Source organism: Schistocerca piceifrons, chromosome 9 (assembly GCF_021461385.2).
Source record: "Schistocerca piceifrons isolate TAMUIC-IGC-003096 chromosome 9, iqSchPice1.1, whole genome shotgun sequence".
Classification (NCBI taxonomy): Eukaryota; Metazoa; Arthropoda; class Insecta; order Orthoptera; family Acrididae; genus Schistocerca; species Schistocerca piceifrons.
The window spans coordinates 137,155,589-137,176,611 of NC_060146.1; the positions used below are offsets into that span (position 1 = coordinate 137,155,589).

Here is a 21,023-nt window from a genome sequence, read left to right on the forward strand (position 1 = left end):
CCACAGTGACCACCGCCCATTGAAACCGTCTACGTATGTGGTTCGTTACAGATTTGCCTGCCCTTCAAAGATCTAACACAGGAGTAAAACATGTTTCCCGTCAACCACATTACATCGGATGTCTACTGTATATATTTTCCATTCTTCACAAGCAAATTCAATGCTTATCTGCTCTTGTTATCTTTGGGTTGTGTAGGTAATATTTTTCCAAAAATCTTGATGGTGTGTCTCCAGTTTCAGATTGTACACACCAAACAAAGTAGTCATTTGGTTGCCACTTACTCCAATGAGTTTAGACATTCGGGTGGAGTGTTATCTATCCCTCCATATAAGCTCAATTTTTTTCTTCTATCATGTGAGTGGGGAACAGTACTTACTATCTCGAGTACTACGGTACAAGCACTATGCCTCTCTCTGGCTGAATACAGGAGACCAGATCAACATACATGAGGAATTTCAACACAAGCCTAAGTGAAACATGTTGAATAACAGTGGGATGTGTGAAACCCATGCCCCTACCAAAGCTAGATTCTAGGTTGCTGGTCTAGGGAGTCCCAGCTCCCAAAGAACATCTCACGAATTCAAAAGAGACTCAGCCGGAGATCCTGTGAAAGATTCTTCAACATGACCATTGAAGAGCTGCCACCTGACTGTTCACCAGCACAGGTAGTGCCTGGTGACTCCACAACAAACTGGAAAACATGGAGAATCCTTTAATGCATAAGATCATGGGTGGCCCCAGTGAAAGCAAACATTATCAAGTTGGGTTATGATGATGAGGATGATAAGTTTACTGTGGTGCTGTGCAAGACATGAAACACTCCTGGTTGCCCAATTTTCTCTACAGATGCAACCTCGACAATCTATGGTTAATCACGAAAGAAGCCCTTGACGTGGCCCAATTCTGGGCTCAGAAGATTGCAGTTTGGTTCCTGGATGGATAAAAAGTAAAATAAGTTCTATTGTGTGATGAGACACTTCCTCCTCTTTCTAGAGAACTTTGATGTACTTCTTCTCACCATCCACTTCCTCCTGTGCAGTTAACAGCGTAGTTCCCCTAGTACTCTTAATGTTAGTATAGTGAAAATTATTGGCCTTATAACACATTGTAGGTGTTCTCACAAAGTTAGTTTTATATCTGATGATTTCACACCATTTAGAAAACTGTTGTAGAGTTGTAGCTGCTAATGAGTCCTGGAACCAGTCAGAAAGCTGGTCTGATATTCAGTAAGTGTATCAAATGTATTGCAGAACAGAGAATAAGATAATTCTTATGTCATCAGCAGTTTCCCTGACACTTGGCCTTCGCTTGGAATGACTGCCTGTGTGGTTCTTTTGACATAACTTAAGACAGTTCCTTTGTTACTATGAATTTGAGCTCATGATTACACTGTTAGAAAATACCAAACCCCAACAAATCAGGAGAAAAAAGGGAGGGAGAGAACATGGGGAAAATACGAAGGTTGGAACTTCGGTAGTGGCAAATATTTAATTGAAACTTATACCAAATAAATATATGTTTCAAAGTTTTTCTGTCTTTCATAGTGGTCACCAGCATTGTGTATAACCTGTTGCCAGTGATGTGCAACTTGGAGGAGACCTCGGTGCCCATGGTGCCGACAATTGAAGTGAAGCAGTCTGCTGCGCTAGAGATCTCTATAATAGCTCTGAAGTGAATGTGATGATGTGCTTCCTTCGATTTAGAAATCAAGTCAGTCACAGGACTTAAGTCTGAGGATTTTGCTGGGTGGTACAGCACTCTCCAGCCCCCATTGGTCAAAAATATCAGTCATAACTTGTGCCATATGCAACTGAGCACTGTCCTGCAGAAAGTGTCACTGCTTTGTACTCTTACGCTGTTCATTTTTGGAATGCAGCCTGCAACCATTTTAGAGAAAGACATAGCATCGGTTTGTGCAGGACCCACATTTTTGGAATGCAGCCTGCAACCATCTTAGAGAAAAAAATGGCAACAGTTTGTGCAGGACCCACCCAACATTTTGCAGGACAGTTCCCAGATGCATACAGTGCACAAAGTTACTGATTTGTTTGAATAGTGGGGCTGGGAAGTCCTGTATCAGCCACCACACTCCCTGGACGTAAAAAGTCTTGAGAGTTCAACTTGATTCCTGAGATGAAGGAAGAACTTTGTGGTATTTGCTCAGAACTGATAGTGTTTCATTGGGCAATAGACCACTCCACTTGATCTGTTGACACAACTGGCAGCGCTAAGGGTATACTTCGACTTCGTCACTGGCAACGGATAACATACAATACTGGTGACTACTTTGAGGGACAGTAAAATGTTGAAACATGTATTTATTTTATATAACTTGCAAATAAATTGTCACCACTATTGAAGTTCTAATCCTTGTATTTCAGGCACATAGTTATCTGTATTTCATTGATAAAGTTTTATCTATTGCAACTAAAAGACAGTGCAGATTTGTATTGTTTGTTTTAATGTTTAAGTATCACGGGCGGCATTTGGTTGCTTTTGAGTGCCCTCAAGCAAACTGTCTTACTCTTGCATTTTGAGCATGATACAAAGATTTCATGAAAACTTTAAAAACTAGTTATGGTTTTTGTTTTGTCACAGGATCTCTATGAGAAATGTCTCAAGAACAGAGGACTCTGCGAAGGGCTGTCAGACAGTGAGTGTAACACATATATTTTGAAACTCTTTAAATCAAAAGTTCAGTCTCCAAAACACATTGTGTAAAGATTATCTAGATATTCCCAAGGGTAACCCTTCTGCTGGTTGTCATTTAATAATTCATTTCACATTTTATGGTTGTGTTTGGCCTAGAGCAGTCTTGCATAAATTACCAATAGTAGTATGGTGCCTGTCCTTTGAAGAGAGATTGCTTTGTTGGATACAAAACATTGGCAAATGCTTGTTCCCATGTATCACAGCCAGATAGTTTAGAAAATTCATTTGTTTATTGAATTTTTATGTATTTCACACCACATTCAAAAGTTAATGTTCAAAAAATGGCTACAGCTTTTACCATGTGATTCTTGTGATGGTTCCTTTTTTTTTTTTTTTTTTTTTTTTTTTTTTTTTTTTTTTTTTTTTTGCACGATCTGCCTACCTCTTTGTTATTGACTTGCATGTGCAATCACAAAATTGTTGTGCTATGTCAGTCCTCTTCCTCTTTTTTTCACCTGTAGTAACCCCTTATAGTTTGTGCATGCCACTAGAGAGATTAGTATTTTGGACAATAGCAGATGTAAACCTGCACTTACGCTCTTCTCCCACCTGGATTTCCATGGGACCTGTGGTAATAATCTCAGGTGCCAAGACAGCTGTGAACTGTGTGATCATTAGTGTGGACCACCTGTGCCCCTATATGCTCAATTACTTCCATGATGACATCTTCCAGCCTGTGTGTCTCAGAAGGCTAGAGTCTTGCTCAATGGTTTGAGGGTAGTGAACTCACATTGATGTCCTGGGCAACAATTTTGCCTCACAGCCCAATGGGACATGTTTGCTATGCTGCCAGGTGTCAACTCTTTGTCCATATGGTAATTGAGTGACTTGGATGTATGCATATGGTGCCAAAGATCTATGGAAACCTACTATGGACTTGTTGAATCCATACCATGCAGAATCGTTGCTGTATTACATTCCAAAGGGTGACCAGTGGGCTATTAAGCAGTTAGTCATAATCTTTTGACTTATCGGTGGCTTTATATATTTCAGTATGATTAAGTATCAATCACTGTGTGTGTAAAAAAAATCCCATAGCTTAAGGCAATCAAGTAAATGGCGAGCATGTTTCCATATTTTTCTCGTAGAAAGTGTACTGTAACTGTAAAATTCACTCTTTCCGTATCACAGGGAAAGGTTGCAGTATAATATGTGTTATGTGCAAAGAAGTATACTAAATTTTATGATTGTGTAACAAAAATCCAAATTGTGATTATGTAGAAAATTTATGTCGTTGAGTATTAGAATAGTGTTTCCAAGTGATGTGTGGTTCAGCTTGTAAGAAATGTGCTGGATGACAGCCCTCTTAAAATACTTTGAATTAAATATGATGCTTATATCAAATAGAAAACATCCAGCAGTATCAAATCACAGTGGTAGCGGTACACCTCTGAGATCTGTAGCATTGTTGAAATATCTAGGGCTAAGACAGTGATCACTGTGCATATGCCCAGAGAGACCTTGGAAAACTGGCGAAAATGTGGAAATTTTCTCATATGGGGGAAACGCGGGAACCTCTTACAATTCCATAAATTTCTTCATTGTTTTAAGTTTGCAATTAAATTTTTGTAATTTTGACTGGTAAGAACTGATAGTCTTAAAGAATTGTACTTGATCCTGCTACTGCAAAATAGTACTTGAACAGTAAAACATAAAACCTTAATTGCAAGAAAATGCGCCATTTACAACACCACCACCAAACTGCACTCTAAAGCATTTGCCAACAGCAAAATGTTAAGACAAAGACTATGAAATACTTCGTTACAACAAACTGCTTTCAATGAGTTTGGTGTCCCAAGTGTTCACGTTTCTGACAGGTCACGGTAAAATATTGTGAACGGTGGTTTGAGAAGCATTACTTTCAAAGGAAATTTCCTTTCTTTGCAGGATAAATTGTGTTACACATGAGAATGTACGATGAATTTCTTAAATCTTGGAGTGTTTGACTCTCATTCAAAACCTGGCACTTTGTGAACAAGCCTCTTTGACAACTTTCAGGCTCAGAAGACCAGCCATTTATGCCATTATTTAAAATTTTACTAGCACATTTGTGTTTGATATACCTTGAAGGGCGATACATGCTTTAAAAAAAGAGTAAAGGTTAGTTTTTCATATTTGTTTTCATTCTTTCCTAGATTGCAAATTAGGCAAAATGATGGCAAAACATATAATTATCCTAGGGGACAAAAGTGCAAGGTTAGCTGTTGAGCAGTTTTACATGTAATGTGCTTTTCTGTGGAAAAGTTGAAGTACTTGGTCTAAGATTTATTCAGCTAGCTAACCCTTAAAAATGTTCAGTACATAACAGTGAAATTTGTAATTGTGCTTGTTAGAAATACTCAGCTGCTGCAATTTAAGCTGTGCCATATATCCTAGCAAACCACACCCTAGGAAAAAACAGCAAAACATTTTTGACGTCTGATATTGTGTGTCAAAGCCTAGCTGTACTGTATGTATATTAACTTCAGCCATTAACTGTGCCTATTTGTGGGTTCACACTACTTAGCAGTAACATTGCTATTGGCTGACTAATGACTACATCGCATGTCTGTTGCTCTGAATGTTTCTTGTCACTGGTTGGTGAGATTACATGACATTAGCTGTGATTGGTTGACAAAAGTGCATTGCAGTTTCTATTTCAGTGTTTTGGAAGCTATTCTGCGGTATTTGGTTTAATTCATATTTGTACTTTTGCAGTATGAAAATATACACTGTACAAGTTGCCAAGCGATAAAGATCTTTCCAAAATGCACTTTTTTGTTTTGTTTTTTGTTTAATTTACTAAATTGTTGGGAAGTTCTATGCTGGTATATAAAACCTTCACCATTCAAGGGATTGATAAGTTTTACAGCTCCAAGGGAAAGTATATTGCAACTTAACATGGAAAAAATGTACTTCCACCCCTGGGAATTGTGTTTTTCATCCAGAAAAAGGTGTATTTTCACCTGGAAAACACTGTTTTTAATCGGGAGATCTGGGGAAAACATCCAGGATACCCTCCCTGCACCCCCACACCAGTGGCGTATATACCTGAGTAATATGAAATGAAATGGGGTAAACATGAATCATTTGTAGAGAAGAAAAACAGGAGACCAAGATTTGTTGTATGTTCTGGATAACGGTGGTGCCTCATGTACAAGATGCTTGTGCAACCATTTCTAGAGTACTGTTGTAGCTTATGGGCTCCCTATCAAGTAGGCTTGCTAGGCTCATGGAGATCAAATGAAAATCTTATGAAAAATTAGAATTTTTTCCTCACTGAACAGAGCTGTTAGTTCAGATCACAGATATTCAGGGAACATTGTCCACCATTCTATCTCCATTGTACACTGTGATCGAAAAGTCGTGCACAAGAAAAATAAATGTACCATAAACTGGGTATACTTTGACCGCTGTTATTACTTTTACCACATGTATAGCTGTGTGCTCACTCTCCAGTTGGTGTTTTGTATATACTGCTTAGTGGTAAAGTTTCACCATTATATGCTACATGGCGCCACGTAGTCTCGATTTTCTTGTATGACAGTTTGTGAAACTGTTGCAACCTGCTTCCTTTGTAATTGTTAATGTATGTACAACTAACAAAAACAAATATCAATTATGTATTGCCCAAGTTGCAATCTGTTGTCGTTCAGGCGGTGATCCAAGTACAGCGTATAATGTTAAATATTTCCAGAAATAAGGAATGAAGTTTGTTTTGCCACAAGTGGTAGATATTGACTCAAGAAATGAAAAATAGATAACCTTAGTTCTAACTGCACAGGAAGTTTTGAAACAAGGCTTGAAGTTCAACATGATCAATTTGAAGTTACTATGCTCAACCAAATTTAGACCTGTATGTGTGATACTCCATCCTGGTACCTCTCATTAAGTTCTGTAATTTTGGTAATGGATCACACTGTTTGATTTACGTAGCAATACTAGGTTTTCCTTTATATAAGGCATAGTAAGGCACTTAAGATTGGTGTGTTTATATCTGAGTTTCATCGTGTTTTTGAAATAGTGACTGCAAGTCGAATGGTAGTTGACAGTAGTGGTAAAAGTATAGGCGGTTAGTGTATGCTAACTTTGAGCACCTATCATTTTTTCCATTACGTTCTCTGCATTTTACAAAATGTATTGTAGTAATTGGTATGTAATCCCTTCATACAATCTCCTATGGTCACTACCATAAATTTCACAGAAGTTTAAAAAAGTCATGATAATCAAATTTGAATCTGAAAATTGGTCACAATGTACGTAGTTTATAGTATATGTAAATAAGAGTCGTACTGCATTCATTTGACCAGCGACTGCAAAATATCACTACAAGTATTACCACCAATGAGAAAGACACCAAAGTATAGGGTACAGGTCATATACTATCTTCCGTATTGCACAGTTCATTGCTTGATAAACATTGTTTTTACAAAAGCAAAGAGTTTTCGTTGTTGAACAATATTTGGCCAGTCATTTGTATTCATGTATTGTGTGTGCCTTTTGTGGAAGGTTTCCAGATGCCACTGTGCCAAACAGTTCAACAACAATGAGATTAATCATCCATTCCCAAGAATGCAGCAGACAAGAAGAGAACTGAGACTGGCATTTTAGGAATGTGATACTGCATTCACATTCAAAAAGTTTGAGACTATGAACTTCCAGTCTTTAGATTTCATATGGTAGTACTCAGAAAGCGATACAGAAGCTAAAATATCAAGCACATCCTGTACATAGTGTGCAGGAATTGAAGACACTGGATAAAGAAAAGTGTCTAGCGTACTGTACGTGGTTTTGCTCAGTTGTTGACATCCATGGAATCGCAGAACTATACTGTTTTTTCTTCATTGATGAGTGGTTCCACCTTAATCGATACATGAATCATCAAAACACGAGAATGTGGTCAACTGAAAATCCACCTACCTTTCATGAAAACACCTTGCACTTTCAGGAAATGGGAGTTTGCAGTGCCCCTCCCATTTTCGAATAGTGGGCCTTATTCTCTTTGTCTTGTGTACCAAGACATCGTTCCACAGTTCATTTTTCTTCTTGATGCCGATGAATATTCCTGTTGATTGCGACAGGATAGTGCGTGCTACTTTGCCGCCATATTGGTAGTTGGTCTATGCATGCCTCTGTTTAAAAAGAGTGGCTCAATGAAGTCATAGGGGGCAAGCTGTATACATCTGTATTCACGCCCAGCAGTTAAATTCGCAAATAATATTGTATATGTGATCCTGCAGTCAAATAGTGTATACGTTGCTAGAAATGTGAATTAATAAAATAACCAGAAATAAAATGAATAATTAGTGAAAAGGGTTTTATTCTATCATACAAAACTAATGAAGACACCACCAGAAAACTATGTTGAATAATATTTATTAAAGTGATTGATATCAGGTAGATGGAGAGTGATCTTGCAATTACCAGTTATAAAACAGCCAGAAAGATAACCTTATTAAAATGTAATTGAGTTGCTTTAAAAGAGTGGTAGCAGAATCCCAAACTTAAGTAGTCATCCAAAATGCGCAAAACTGCGTCCGTTTCATTATCTCAATAAATGAAATATTTACCAGCTCAAAATAATTCAGAGCTCAGCATTACAATTTATACATTGACACTCGAGAAATAAAGAGTAGACAGTAATGCTCTGTCTCATTTTAATTCCGAAATGCATGTGGAAAAAGTTAAAAATTCTGAACTGGATCACAGTCAGACTTTGGGGAAGTTAAAGTATTCTAGCTGTTGTACATGGGCGAATATCGCACATTACCTCAAGCAGGTCTGACTTCTTCCAGATCTTGATGTAAAGTGCACCGAGCAGCTCTCTTGAGTGCACCACTCACAAAGTGTCCGTTTTCACTTGGTTACAATAGTGTTTCATCACTGCCTAATTTTCATTGGCTGAAGGCCATCCCCACCAAATCTACACTGTTCTTGTGTTCTTCCGGTGTGGTTTAACTCAACTTGATCACTTTCTTCAAGGAACTAACAAATTATAACAGTATTTAATAAAAGGCACATGATAAACATATGGTCATACTCAGGTCATTTACAATAAGTATAAATAATATTTTGTTCATATATAAATAAGCAATCATTCTTGCACATGTGTGTTCACTTTAAATGACAATAAAATGTTCTTTCAGATTAGTTAAACACTTACTTTGGCCTGCTTGACAGAAGCATTATTTTGCACTCGTTTTCAATTATGGTGTCAACTAATACATGCAATTGACCACTTGTAAATTCAAATGGCTTTTAGTATAATCTGTAATAATCATTTCGATAAAGTTACTGGCAAAAATAGTGAACTATTCATTAAATAAATACACAAGTATGGTGAGTCATTCATGCCGGCATATAGTGGCTATGTTATTGTGAAGAACAAAATATTCTGATAGGTATTTGCATAATGAAAAAATATGAAAATTTGATAAATATGATAAATAATGACAGCTGTAGTCCTATGCTATGATCATCAGATACATTGTTTGCTGAAATATCATTAAGCATTTAAAAGTTGTTAATTCCAAAGTTTAATGTGAAGATATTTGTTACTCCAAATTATTAACTTTCATAGTTTCTAAGATACTGAAAATATTACTGTTTCATTGGATGTGCTTCAATTTTCCGAGATCACAGATGTATTCAGATTTGTTTTACAATGGAACTGTGATTTGTCATTGAATTCTTAAGAGTTGTAAGTAGCAACATTTTAGAGCGTCTTGGAAGCCACCCTTACTGGTATGGCTTGTACACACCAGCCTTGGGAGCAGCTGACTTCCAAATTCTCCCTGCTCTGGGATTACATATACCTGACCGCACACTTACCACCTTTCTCCGTGAGCTCGCCCAGAATGACCGAACAGCCTCCTCGCCTTTCCGACTCGCACCCAGCCGAGCAAGTAAATTGACCTCTCCTCGGTACCGACCCAAGACGACCTAATAGCTGGCCTAAATACGTCACTCGCCTAATGAAACTTTTAACTCCCTATGTAAAATTTTTGGCGATCTAATAGTCTCTAAAGGAATTTGGCGCCTTACGTTATCCAAATTTAACGTCTCAGTACTCTTTGCTGTGGGACTTCTTTAAAGAAAGGGGCCAATAAAAACAGACTGCACACACTGGCAGAACTGAAGGTTAACATAACAGTGGAGATTAATGACATCAGTGTCAGCTTGCTATGCAAAGTGGCCTTAAACAGTAAAATGAGTTCGAGTGCACTACTGAACAGGATAACCACTTTGAGCACAGGTAGAGGGCCGCTAAGTGGCACTGACTGCTCATGAAGAAGCCCCTCCATTTAAAGAACAATGCCAGGAGCGTAAATGTACGTTCCTGGGAGGTAGTTGGCTAATAGAACCAGCTAGGTAATGGCAACCTAACAGATCTGGAGAGAGCTTTCATAGCAAGCTAGATAAACAAGCATAGCTTTTTGTACGAATGGCCATTTAGGTTGGCAATAGAAAATAGTACCTATCCTGACAGTCGGTTGTTTCCTTGCTGGGACTGAGGTTTTAAATAGGACCCAGCAGGGTTTCTTGGCCTCAATTTTGTAAATGTCTCGGAATAGTCAACATGTAGTTTTCATCACAGAGGGCCTCGTGGGCAACTACCAATCGCCATCGGCACAACACAGCGAGACGCTACGGCCTGCAGTCGAGATAATCACCCGTCATGTTCCACTGTTGCTCCTCATTCTTGGCATTCTCCCGCTCGTCACCACCATATAGGTGTGGCACTGCTGGACCTGTACTTTGATGTTGCAGGTTGATTGGGGCAATAAACCTTAAAGCTTGACCAAAATATTTTGACAAAAAGGAAAATTTCTTCTAGTTTCAAGAAATAGCATTAATAAGTTTACAAAAACAGCCAGCTTTAAAACCGTTAACCATTAAAACAGTTTGTCGCAGATAAAAACAGCGCATTCAAATAAGACAGTCTTTAGACCTTTTAAAACTGGTAGCCCAAAGAAAACTACTACTCTTAATTTTAAGATGTACCAATGATAAGTTGACAATTAGTTGTCATTAGTGCGCTCAGAAAAACCAGTAACCTTGAAGTCCAATTTTCTTTTAAATTGAACAGTTCCTTAACAGTTGCATCGACTAAAAGTTTAATCAGTTGGTTCTTTTTTACAAGTATCACTTCCTGGCTCGACTGAGACAGCACATGAAACAACCCCCTTTTTGAAAACTTATCAATTCTAGAACGAAATTATCACTCTACAGCGGAGTGTGCGCTGATATGAAACTTCCTGGCAGATTAAAACTGTGTGCCAGACCGAGACTCAAACTCGGGACCTTTGCCTTTTGCAGTAGAGCACTTTTCCGCGAAAGGCAAAGGTCCCGAGTTCGAGTCTCGGCCTGGCACACAGTTTTAATCTGCCAGAAAGTTTCACTTAGCAATTCGCATACATGTTACAGCCAAACCCAGAACAATTATTAAATGTACTAGGCAACCTAAATGGCCCACTGTAAATTCCTTTTCCTGTTGCCAAGTCTAGTTTCCAGGCAGTCTTCCCACAACTGCTGCTTAAATGTCAATTTGGCAGCTCACATTCCTTTTCGATTCACTTAAACGAGCCAAGGATTCTTTGAAGCCACCTGTCATTATAAACACCCTGTATTCCACACGATGTGGCACAGACATTAAGCTGTTAGAGACACCACATGGTGCAAGTGTTAAAGTCATTACTGTAGTGGCCATGTTACAGCTACACAATGATTGACGTTAAAGAAGCCACATCTCAGTGCCTTTCCCACTGGCCCAGCAGGGTCTACTCTCCCACTGCTGCACAGCACCTTGGTAGAGACCTTTCTAAGGAAATCATTGTGCCAATATTGGCACACTCAAGCTAGGCAAAGAGCTTCCACAAGAAATTATAGTACCTAAATTGGCACGAAGGGGCTTCACTGATTAATTTTTACAGCTTTTATTTCAGTTGATGCTTATTAACATGTGAACTGATACTGAACAATAATACACTGTTTTCTCCAGATTTCAGTGCTTCATACTTGTTTTCTGCAGCTCTGTAAATCATGAATGCTGAATATATCTGATTTGAGCAATCCACAAAAGTACTCCAGAATGAGATTTTCACTCTGCAGCGGAGTGTGCGCTGATATGAAACTTCCTGGCAGATTAAAACTGTGTGTCAGAAAGTTTCACGAAAGTACTGTCCAATATCCTTGATGTCCTTTCGTTGTAGAATCTTAGATCATATTCTGAAATCAAATGTAATGAGGTATTTTGAACATATCGACCTCCTCCATACTAACCAGTAGCAATTTTGAAAGCATTCGAATTACAGTTCTTCCTATTGTTAAGACTATGTTACTGCCCTTCTTGTTAACATACATCTCTCTCTCTCTCTCTCTCTCTCTCTCTCTCTCTCTCTCTCTCTCTCTCTCTCTCTCGTCAAGAATAAGGTGCTGCATATCTCCAAGCTGCGAGTTTATTTTAGAGGCAGAAAGACGTGGTGGTATGTATGTTCTTATGGCTCTAAGAACATCATCTCAGTTGTAGAATCAGTAAAATGTATGAACTCTTACATTCTGAATCCTTGCTTCATGAAGTAGATTTGGAACTACATTTTAATCCAGAAGAGGCCCCTGGACAAGCAGAGAAATCCAGGAAAAACATATTTTTGTAGAATTTCAGGAATTCTGAATTATTTTAGCTTTCAGTTAAATTTTGACTAGTAAAAACAGATAACCATAACAAACAGTTTTACTTTAACCCACTACTACAGAATAATACTGCAGCAATAAAACATAAATGAGAGAATAACTCACAATAAAATTTTTGTTACAAAGATAATGCACCATTTACAACAAGAAAACACAGTGCACCCACAAGCATTTCCTAACAGCAAAATGTGTCAAAGACTATTCAATACTTCGTAACAACAAACTATTTTCAGTGTGTCTTTCTAAAGTGTGACATCACAACTGTTTACATTTGTAACAAGGTGCAAAAAAAAAAAAAAAAGGTGGGTGCTGGTTTGAGAAGCGTTAATTTTAAAGTAATTTTCCTTTTACACAAAATGAATTCTTGCATCATGGAACGTTAGCCTCTCATTCAAAACATGACACTGAGGAGGAGCCACTTAGAACAATTTCAGGTCCAGAAGACCAGCCATTTATGCCCTTATTTAAAATTTTAGACATTTGTGTTTGATATATCTAAAAGGGTAACACATGCTAAAAAAGACAAAGCTTCAAGGTTAGTTTTCATATTTATTTTAGTTCTTTCCTAGATTACCAATTATGCAATAACAACAGGAAAAAGTATAATTATCCTTTAAAAAACAAGTGTGAGCAAAGTTCTCGAGCAGTTTCACACATAATTGGTTATTCTACGAAAGAGTTGTGCTTGACGGAATATGTACTCAGCTAGGTAACTCTTCAAATAATTGGTGCACAGCAGTGAAATTCATAATCGTACTTAATAGGTATTCAGCTGCTGTAGTTAAAGTTGTGCTCCAAGGATCCTGCCTAGCCACACACTCAGAGAGAAACAGCTAATCATTTTTGATGGCCAGTGTTATATGTGAAAGCTTAGCTTTCCGTCAATTACTATGAACTGTGATCTCTGACATAACTGAGACAATATTCCATAAGCACACAATTTCACTAAAAGTTGCTTGTGTGGTACAGTGTCAAAAGCCTTCTGGAAATCTAGAAATATGGAATCAGTTTGAAATCCCTTGTCAATCGCACTCAACACTTCGTATGAGTAAAGAGCTAGTTGTGTTTCACAAGAACGATGTCTTCTAAATCGGTGTTTACTGTGTGTCAATAGACTGTTCTCTTCAAGGTAATTCATAATGTTTTAACACAGTATATGTTCCAAAATCCTTCTGCATATCAACGTTAATGATATGGGCCTGTAATTTAATGGATTACTCCTACTACCTATTTTGAATATTGGTGTGACCTGTGCAACTATCCAGTCTTTGGGTACGGAACTTTCGTGGAGCGATAGGTTGTATACGGTGGTTTAAGTATGGAGCTAATGTATCAGCATACTCTGAAAGGAACCTAATTGGTATGCAGTCTGGACCAGAAGACTTGCTTTTATTAAGTGATTTAAGTTGCTTCACTACTCAGAGGACATTTACTTGTACGTTACTCATGTTGGCAGCTGTTCTTGATTTGAATTCTGGAATATTTACGTGGTCTTCTTTTGTGAAGGCATTTCAGAAGGCTGTGTTTAGTAACTCTGCTTTGGCAGCACTGTCTTTGATAGTATCTCCATTGCTATCTCGCAGAGAAGGCAGTGATTGTGTCCTTCCGCTAGCATACTTCACATAATGAGCACAATCTCTCTAGATTTTCTGCTAGGTTTCGAGACAAAGTTTCGTTGTGGAAACTATTGTAAGTGTCTTGCATTGAAGTCCACACTAAAGTTTGAGCTTCTGTGAAAATTGCCAATCCTGCAGTTTTGCATCTCTTTAAATTGGGCACGTTTTTTTGGTTGTTTCTGCAACAGTGTTCTGACCCGTTTTGTGTACCAAGGAGGATCAACTCTGTTGTTTGTTAATTCATTTAGTATAAATCTCTTCTAGTTGGAAATGAAATATGATGGAACACTAAATCTTCAGGAAGAGAAATAAAGACTTGGTGGATCTTTGCTGCATTGGTATTATTAATGAATAGATTTTACAAAAATTTTAAAGAAGAGAAAGCTGGAGATTAGTCCACAATGGCAAGGGTTGTGTTGAAGTTAATGAGAAAGTTAATGTTCAGTGGTGACACTGGTATAAAAATCCACTAATAAGTTTTTATTTTAACTGCAATTGATGACTTTTTTTAATGTGGAAATAAGGTTTTTGTACTATATTTTCTCAGCCAAGTGCGTGCCCCCAAAATGTAAAACCTCTAGACTGATTCGCTTGGAATTACAATGACGTATCTCCTTAGCCTTATATTAAACAACAAATAATAGTGAACCAGTCAGTAATATTTTTTTAAAGTTATAGCGTCATCTTCACAGGTTTTTTAGTGTGGTGTTTAGTGGTGCAGAGATTGTTCATTAAAGCTTGGATTAAGTCACTGAAACATGAAATTTGTGTATTGAAATACCTTCTTTCATTTCTTTTGTAAAATTGTTAAAATGGAGTTGCATTCCTCTGATCCTCACGCAGTGATACATTCCCATGATTAGCTTTGATTACTCAATGTTCAAAGTGAATGCTTGATTCACACCTCATAAATATTTATAAGATTTAAAGTTGAGCAGTGGTTAGCAACTTGTTGTAAATGCTGGTTTAAATGTTCGGAAATATAAAATTGTGCATTTAACAAGAAGTGGAAAAGTACTGGCGTATGATTATAGTATCAATGAGTCACATTTGGATCCAGTCAACTAGTACAAATACCTGAGTGTAACAGTTTGTTGGGGGTATAAAGGGGAAATATCACATTGGTAAAACAGATGGCAAATACTGTGAAAACACCGAGTTTACAAAGGAGGCAGTGTAAAAACATTCATGCATTCCTTTCTAAAATTTTACATTTGTGTGGGTATCATTCCAGACAGGACCAGAAGAATATATTTAAAAATTTAAAATAATAAAAAAAAAAAAAAAACAGGCAGTATTAGAAATGTTCAAAAAACCTGATCTGCTAGAAGCTTGTAAGTATATGTCAACTGTGCTATGATAACCTATATAAAAAGTGCTTAAAGAACAGTTATTAATTGAGGAATGTAGGAAATACTACAGCAACCTGTTTGTTGCTTCCATGGGGACTCTGAAGACAAGTTCAGACAACCCCCCCAGGGGATCCACAACTCTTTTGTGGATACGTGTGTAGCGAGCACGGGGCCCCGAGCTAATGTGGCCTTCCTTCCTTTCCGGGCTGCATACCTTCCCTTTCCGCATCCTTCCCCATCCCCTGTCTTCGCCCCCCGCCCCCCCCTCACCTCTGGCTCTTTCCTTCCCTTTCTCCCCTTCTGGGAGTATGGTTTGTGCCTACGTCCGGAGACGGACGCTTGTAAATGTACCGCATTCTTCGCCTTCCTTGCTTGTATGTCTTCTTCCTTCCTTTGTCCTTCTCTTTTCCTTATCTCTTCTCTTTACCCTTTTCTCCGCTGCGGCGTTTGAGACCCCCTCTTCTTTCCTTTCCCTTTCTCTTTCTTCCTCCCTGTGCGTGTCTGAAGGCCGACCCACGCACTTCCATGCGTAGCCGGTGACGGGGTAACGCGTAATTCCCTGCCCCGGATAGACAGGTAGGACACGTACGTACCCCCTGGTAACGGCCAGGCCCAGGGAGGGGTGATTACCCGAGCTGATACCTTCCGAAAGTGCCGATTGGTCCCTCCGTCCGTTTGTCGGGAGGTGTGACCTGAGGTGTGAACAATCACCTAAGGCGGGTGTGCCCTCGGTGAGGGCCCCCACAAGGGAGGAGCGCGCCATCGGAGACGCCGGTTATCATGGGGGATTCTTCCGCTATGGTTTCCTCACCTTCCACTATGTCTGCACACAAACGTAAGTTCACTGAGTCTCAGCCACAGACGGTTCTTCCATCGTTGCCACAGTTCCTTGTTGTTTCTTGGTCTGACGAAGGTCACGACTTTTCCACGGTCAACCCTTTCATTATTCAGAAAGGTGTCGACGCAATTGCGGGTCCTGTAAAGTCTTGTTCCAGATTACGGAATGGCACCCTGTTGTTAGAAACACACAGTGCCCTCCAGGCTCAAAAATTGCTGCGTACTTCTCTGCTCCACACCTTCCCTGTCCGGGTGGAACCGCACCGTACCTTAAATTCCTCGCGTGGAGTCGTTTATACCCGCTCCCTCGATGGATTGTCTGACGAAGAAATTCAGCACTACCTGTCTGACCAGGGCGTCACGGCTGTTCATCGGGTTATAAAAAGGGTTGACTCGAACATCATTCCAACCCGCACTGTCTTCTTGACATTTGACAAAGTTCAACTCCCATCAAAAATCAAAGCAGGCTATGAGATAATTTCCGTTCGCCCTTATGTCCCAAACCCTACGCGTTGCTATCGATGTCAGCGGTTCAATCACACCAGCCAGTCCTGTTCCAATCCGGCCAAATGTGTTACGTGTGGCAAGGATGCCCATGAGGGTGCTTGTCCACCTCCATCCCCTCGCTGCATCAACTGTATGGGTGACCACGCTGCTTCCTCTCGAGATTGCCCCGTTTTTAAGGACGAAAAGCTCATCCAGGAAAGAAGACTGAAGGAAAAGGTATCGACCTTTGCTGCTCGAAAGTTACTCGCCAGTCGACAGCCCACCGTGCCTCAGAAAGGAAAATACAGCACTGTCCTTGCTTCTCCTCGGCCAACAAAGGAGGCGGCCACGCAGACTTGCGACCTCACCTTTAGTACCACGGTCGTCGGATCGGCCAGCGCAAAGATCGCCCGTTCAACCTCACCTCTTTCGCCTGCCCACTCTATGGCTCACCCTTCGTCGGGTTCTGCTAAATCTCGAGCCCAAAAGTCAGACGCCAAGTCTTCGAAAAAAGAGCATTCTCGTGAAGAGTTTTTACGTACCGCAACTTCACAACCATCGGTTCCTCCTTCATCTAAACATCATACTTCCAAGAAGGCTACGAAGAAACACAGTTCCTCTCCTTCTCCGCCAAGGCGTGTCCCATCTACAGCACCACCTGGCGGAAATCGCCCTCGGCCGTCTTCTGTGTCGCCGAGGCACACTGCTGGTGGCCGGTCAACTGGCCGATCGTTGGTGGCAGGAGCTGCTCCTGACCAACCTATGGATCAGGATCTTCTGCCTTCGACTGAATGCCATTCCATGCTGTCGGTCGCAAGCTCTGAGCAGTCGTTGAGTTGACAGCACCCTTGGTCACATTCCTCCATTTTCTGTTCACCCTATGTCCATTATCCACTGGAATATCCGCGGCATTCGAGCCAATCGGGATGAATTGTCGATCCTCTTACGATCCTACTCGCCGGTCATCTTCTGTCTTCAGGAAACAAAGCTGCGTCCCCATGACCGCTTTGTTCTCCCTCATTTTCAGTCTGTCCGATATGACCTCCCCTCTGTTGAAGGCACTCCAGCCCATGGAGGACTCATGATTCTGCTCCATGATACTCTCCATTATCACCCAATCCCCTTAAACAGTTCCTTCCAAGCTGTCGCCGTCCGTCTTTCCCTTTCTGGATACACGTTCTCTCTTTGTACGGTATACATTCCATCGTCCACACCAATGGCACGAGCTGATCTTCATCTTCTTGTTCAGCTTCCACCCCCCTATTTGCTGGTTGGGGACTTCAATGCCCACCACCCGCTTTGGGGATCTCCACATCCTTGTCCACGTGGCTCACTATTGCTAGACGTCTTCCACCAAGCGGATCTAGTCTGCCTCAACACTGGGGTCCCCACATTTTTGTCTGCCTCCACGACAAATTTATCTCATTTGGACCTTGCGGTCGGTACTGTTCCGCTAGCTCGGCACTTTGAATGGTTCGCCCTTGATGATACACACTCGAGTGACCACTTTCCATGTGTTCTTAGACTGCAGCCTCAACTGCCATATATGCGCTCGCGCCGCTGGAAGTTTGCCCAAGCCGATTGGACACTTTTTTCGTCTCTAGCGACATTCGATGACCGTCGCTTTCCCAGCGTCGACGATGAGGTCACACATGTTACCGACGTTATTCTCACAGCTGCGGAACGTTCAATACCACGCACCTCCGAATTGCCCCGGCGCCCCCCAGTTCCTTGGTGGAACGAGGCATGCCGTGACACAATACGTGAGCGGCGACGTGCTCTTCGCATTTTCCGTCACCATCCAACTTTGGCCAACTGTATCCGATATAAGCAGCTCTGTGCGCGATGCCGTCGCGTCATCCGCGATAGCAAGAAGGCAAGCTGGAAATTCTTTATTAGCTCATTTAACACCTTCACTCCCTCCTCGGAAGTTTGGAGTCGGCTTCGACGGTTCTCAGGCGCGCCTAGTTTCTCCCCGGTCTCTGGGCTCACTGTCGCGCATGATACCTTAGTGGACCCCGTCGCAATTTCTAACTCATTGGGTCAGCACTTTGCTGAGATTTCGAGCTCTTCAAATTACCCGCCAGCGTTTCTCCCGAAGAAACGTGCAGCGGAAGTGCGACATCTTGCTTTCTCCTCTCAAAATCATGAAAGCTACAATACTGTTTTCTCCATGCGGGAACTCCAACATGCCCTCTCTTCTTCTCGCTCCTCCGCCCCAGGACCGGATGGTATCCATGTCCAAATGTTGCTGCATTTATCAACCCATAGCCTGGGTTACCTCCTTCGCCTTTATAATCGAATTTGGACCGACAGTACCTTTCCCAGGCGATGGCGGGAAGCTATTGTCGTTCCCGTTCCGAAACCTGGAAAGGACAAACATCTCCCCTCTAGCTATCGCCCCATTTCTCTCACGAGTAGTGTCTGTAAGGTTTTGGAGCGTATGGTGAATTACCGTTTAGCTTGGTAGCTGGAATCTCGCAGTCTTTTAACACCAGCCCAATGCGGATTCCGAAAGCATCGTTCTGCCATTGACCATCTTGTTGCTCTCTCCACTTATATCATGAACAATTTTCTCCGGAAACGCCAAACGGTAGCAATATTTTTTGATCTGGAGAGAGCATACGATACCTGTTGGAGGACAGGCATCCTCCGCACACTGTTCTCTTGGGGCTTTCGAGGCCGGCTGCCCCTTTTTCTTCGCGAATTTATGGCAGAGCGCACATTTAGGGTGCGGGTGAACACTACTCTCTCCCGTACTTTCTCCCAAGAAAACGGGGTACCCCAGGGCTCCGTGCTGAGTGTTGTACTGTTCGCCATCGCCATTAATCCAATTATGGATTGTCTCCTTCCCGATGTCTCGGGATCCCTCTTTGTGGACGATTTTGCGATCTACTACAGCTCTCAACGGACCAGCCTTCTTGAAAGACGTCTTCAAGGATGTCTCGATCGCCTCCACTCGTGGAGCATCGAAACCGGCTTCCGTTTCTCACTCAGTAAGACCGTTTGTGTTAATTTTTGACGATGTAAGGAGTTTCTTCCGCCGTCCTTACATCTAGGTCCTGTCAACCTTCCGTTTTCCGACGTCGCTAAATTCTTGGGTCTTATGTTTGACAGAAAACTGTGCTGGTCCTCCCACGTTTCCTATCTTTCGGCTCGCTGTCTGCGTTCCCTTAACACCCTCCGTGTCCTGAATGGTACCTCCTGGGGAGCGGACCGAGTGGTCCTTCTCCGCCTCTATCGCACCTTAGTGCGCTCGAAATTGGATTATGGAAGCATAGTCTACTCCTCTGCTCGGCCGTCTATTCTTCGGCGTCTCGACTCTATCCACCACCGTGGATTACGTTTAGTGTCTGGAGTTTTTTACACCAGCCCTGTGGAAAGCCTTTATGCTGAGACTGCTGAACCTCCGCTGTCCAATCGGCGGGCAGTCCTTCTGAGTCGTTATGCTAGCCATCTGTCTTCCATGCCTGCTAATCCAGCCCATGACCTTTTTTTCGACGCCTCCTTTGATGTCGGGTATGCAGGCCGCTCCTCCTCCCTCCTACCCCCGGGAGTCCGCTTCCGTCAACTGCTCCATTCTCTTTCCTTCCGCTTTCCTAAAACCTTCTTGACAACTTGGTGTACAGCACCGCCTTGGCTCCGTCCCCGGATCGACTTGCTCAGAGACCTATTTCAATTTCCCAAGGATGGTACCCCTACACTTGTTTACCGTCAGGCATTTGCTGCTCTATGTGCACAAATGACGGAAGCCACATTTATTTACACAGATGGCTCGAAAACATCGTTAGGTGTACGGACTGCCTATATTGTTGGCGACACCCCAAATCACTTTCGGCTTCCCGACCAGTGTTCGGTTTATACTGCGGAGCTTTACGCTGTTCTCCAGGCTGTCCACTACATCCGCCGCCATCAGCGGATACAGTATGTAATCTGCTCAGATTCTCTCAGCTCTCTCCTAAGTCTCCAAGCTCTTTACCCTGTGCACCCTCTGGTCCACCGGATTCAGGACTGTCTGCGCTTGCTCCACCTGGGGGGCGTCTCAGTGGCGTTCCTCTGGCTCCCGGGACACGCTGGTATCTGTGGGAATGAGGCGGCCGATTTAGCGGCCAAGGCTGCAGTCTCTCTTCCTCGGCCAGCTATTCAGTCTCTTCCGTTTACCGATCTCCGGAGCGGTTTATGTCGCCAAGTTGCTCAATTATGGAATGCGCATTGGTCAACACTTCCCCATAATAAATTGCGGGAAGTGAAAACCCTTCCTTGCGCTTGGACCTCTTCCTCCCGAACGCGTCATCGGGAGGAGGTAATTTTAGCTAGACTCCGGATAGGGCACTGTCTTTTTAGCCA

General features: G+C 41.6%; 1 protein-coding gene across 19 annotated transcripts in view; it reads left to right on the forward strand.

Moving 5' to 3' along the window:
• LOC124716986 (speckle-type POZ protein-like) overlaps nucleotides 1-21,023 on the forward strand; it is a 128,325-nt gene that overhangs the window by 31,091 nt on the left and 76,211 nt on the right. For 17 of the 19 annotated variants that reach the window (XM_047243596.1, XM_047243601.1, XM_047243599.1 and 14 more), the window contains one exon: nucleotides 2,600-2,654. The exons of the other annotated variants lie outside the window; for them this stretch is intronic. In XM_047243596.1, the coding sequence (XP_047099552.1) occupies nucleotides 2,614-2,654 (41 nt within the window). In that variant the 5' untranslated portion in view covers nucleotides 2,600-2,613. The remainder of the gene's footprint in view (nucleotides 1-2,599; nucleotides 2,655-21,023) is intronic. 19 annotated transcript variants of the gene reach the window in all.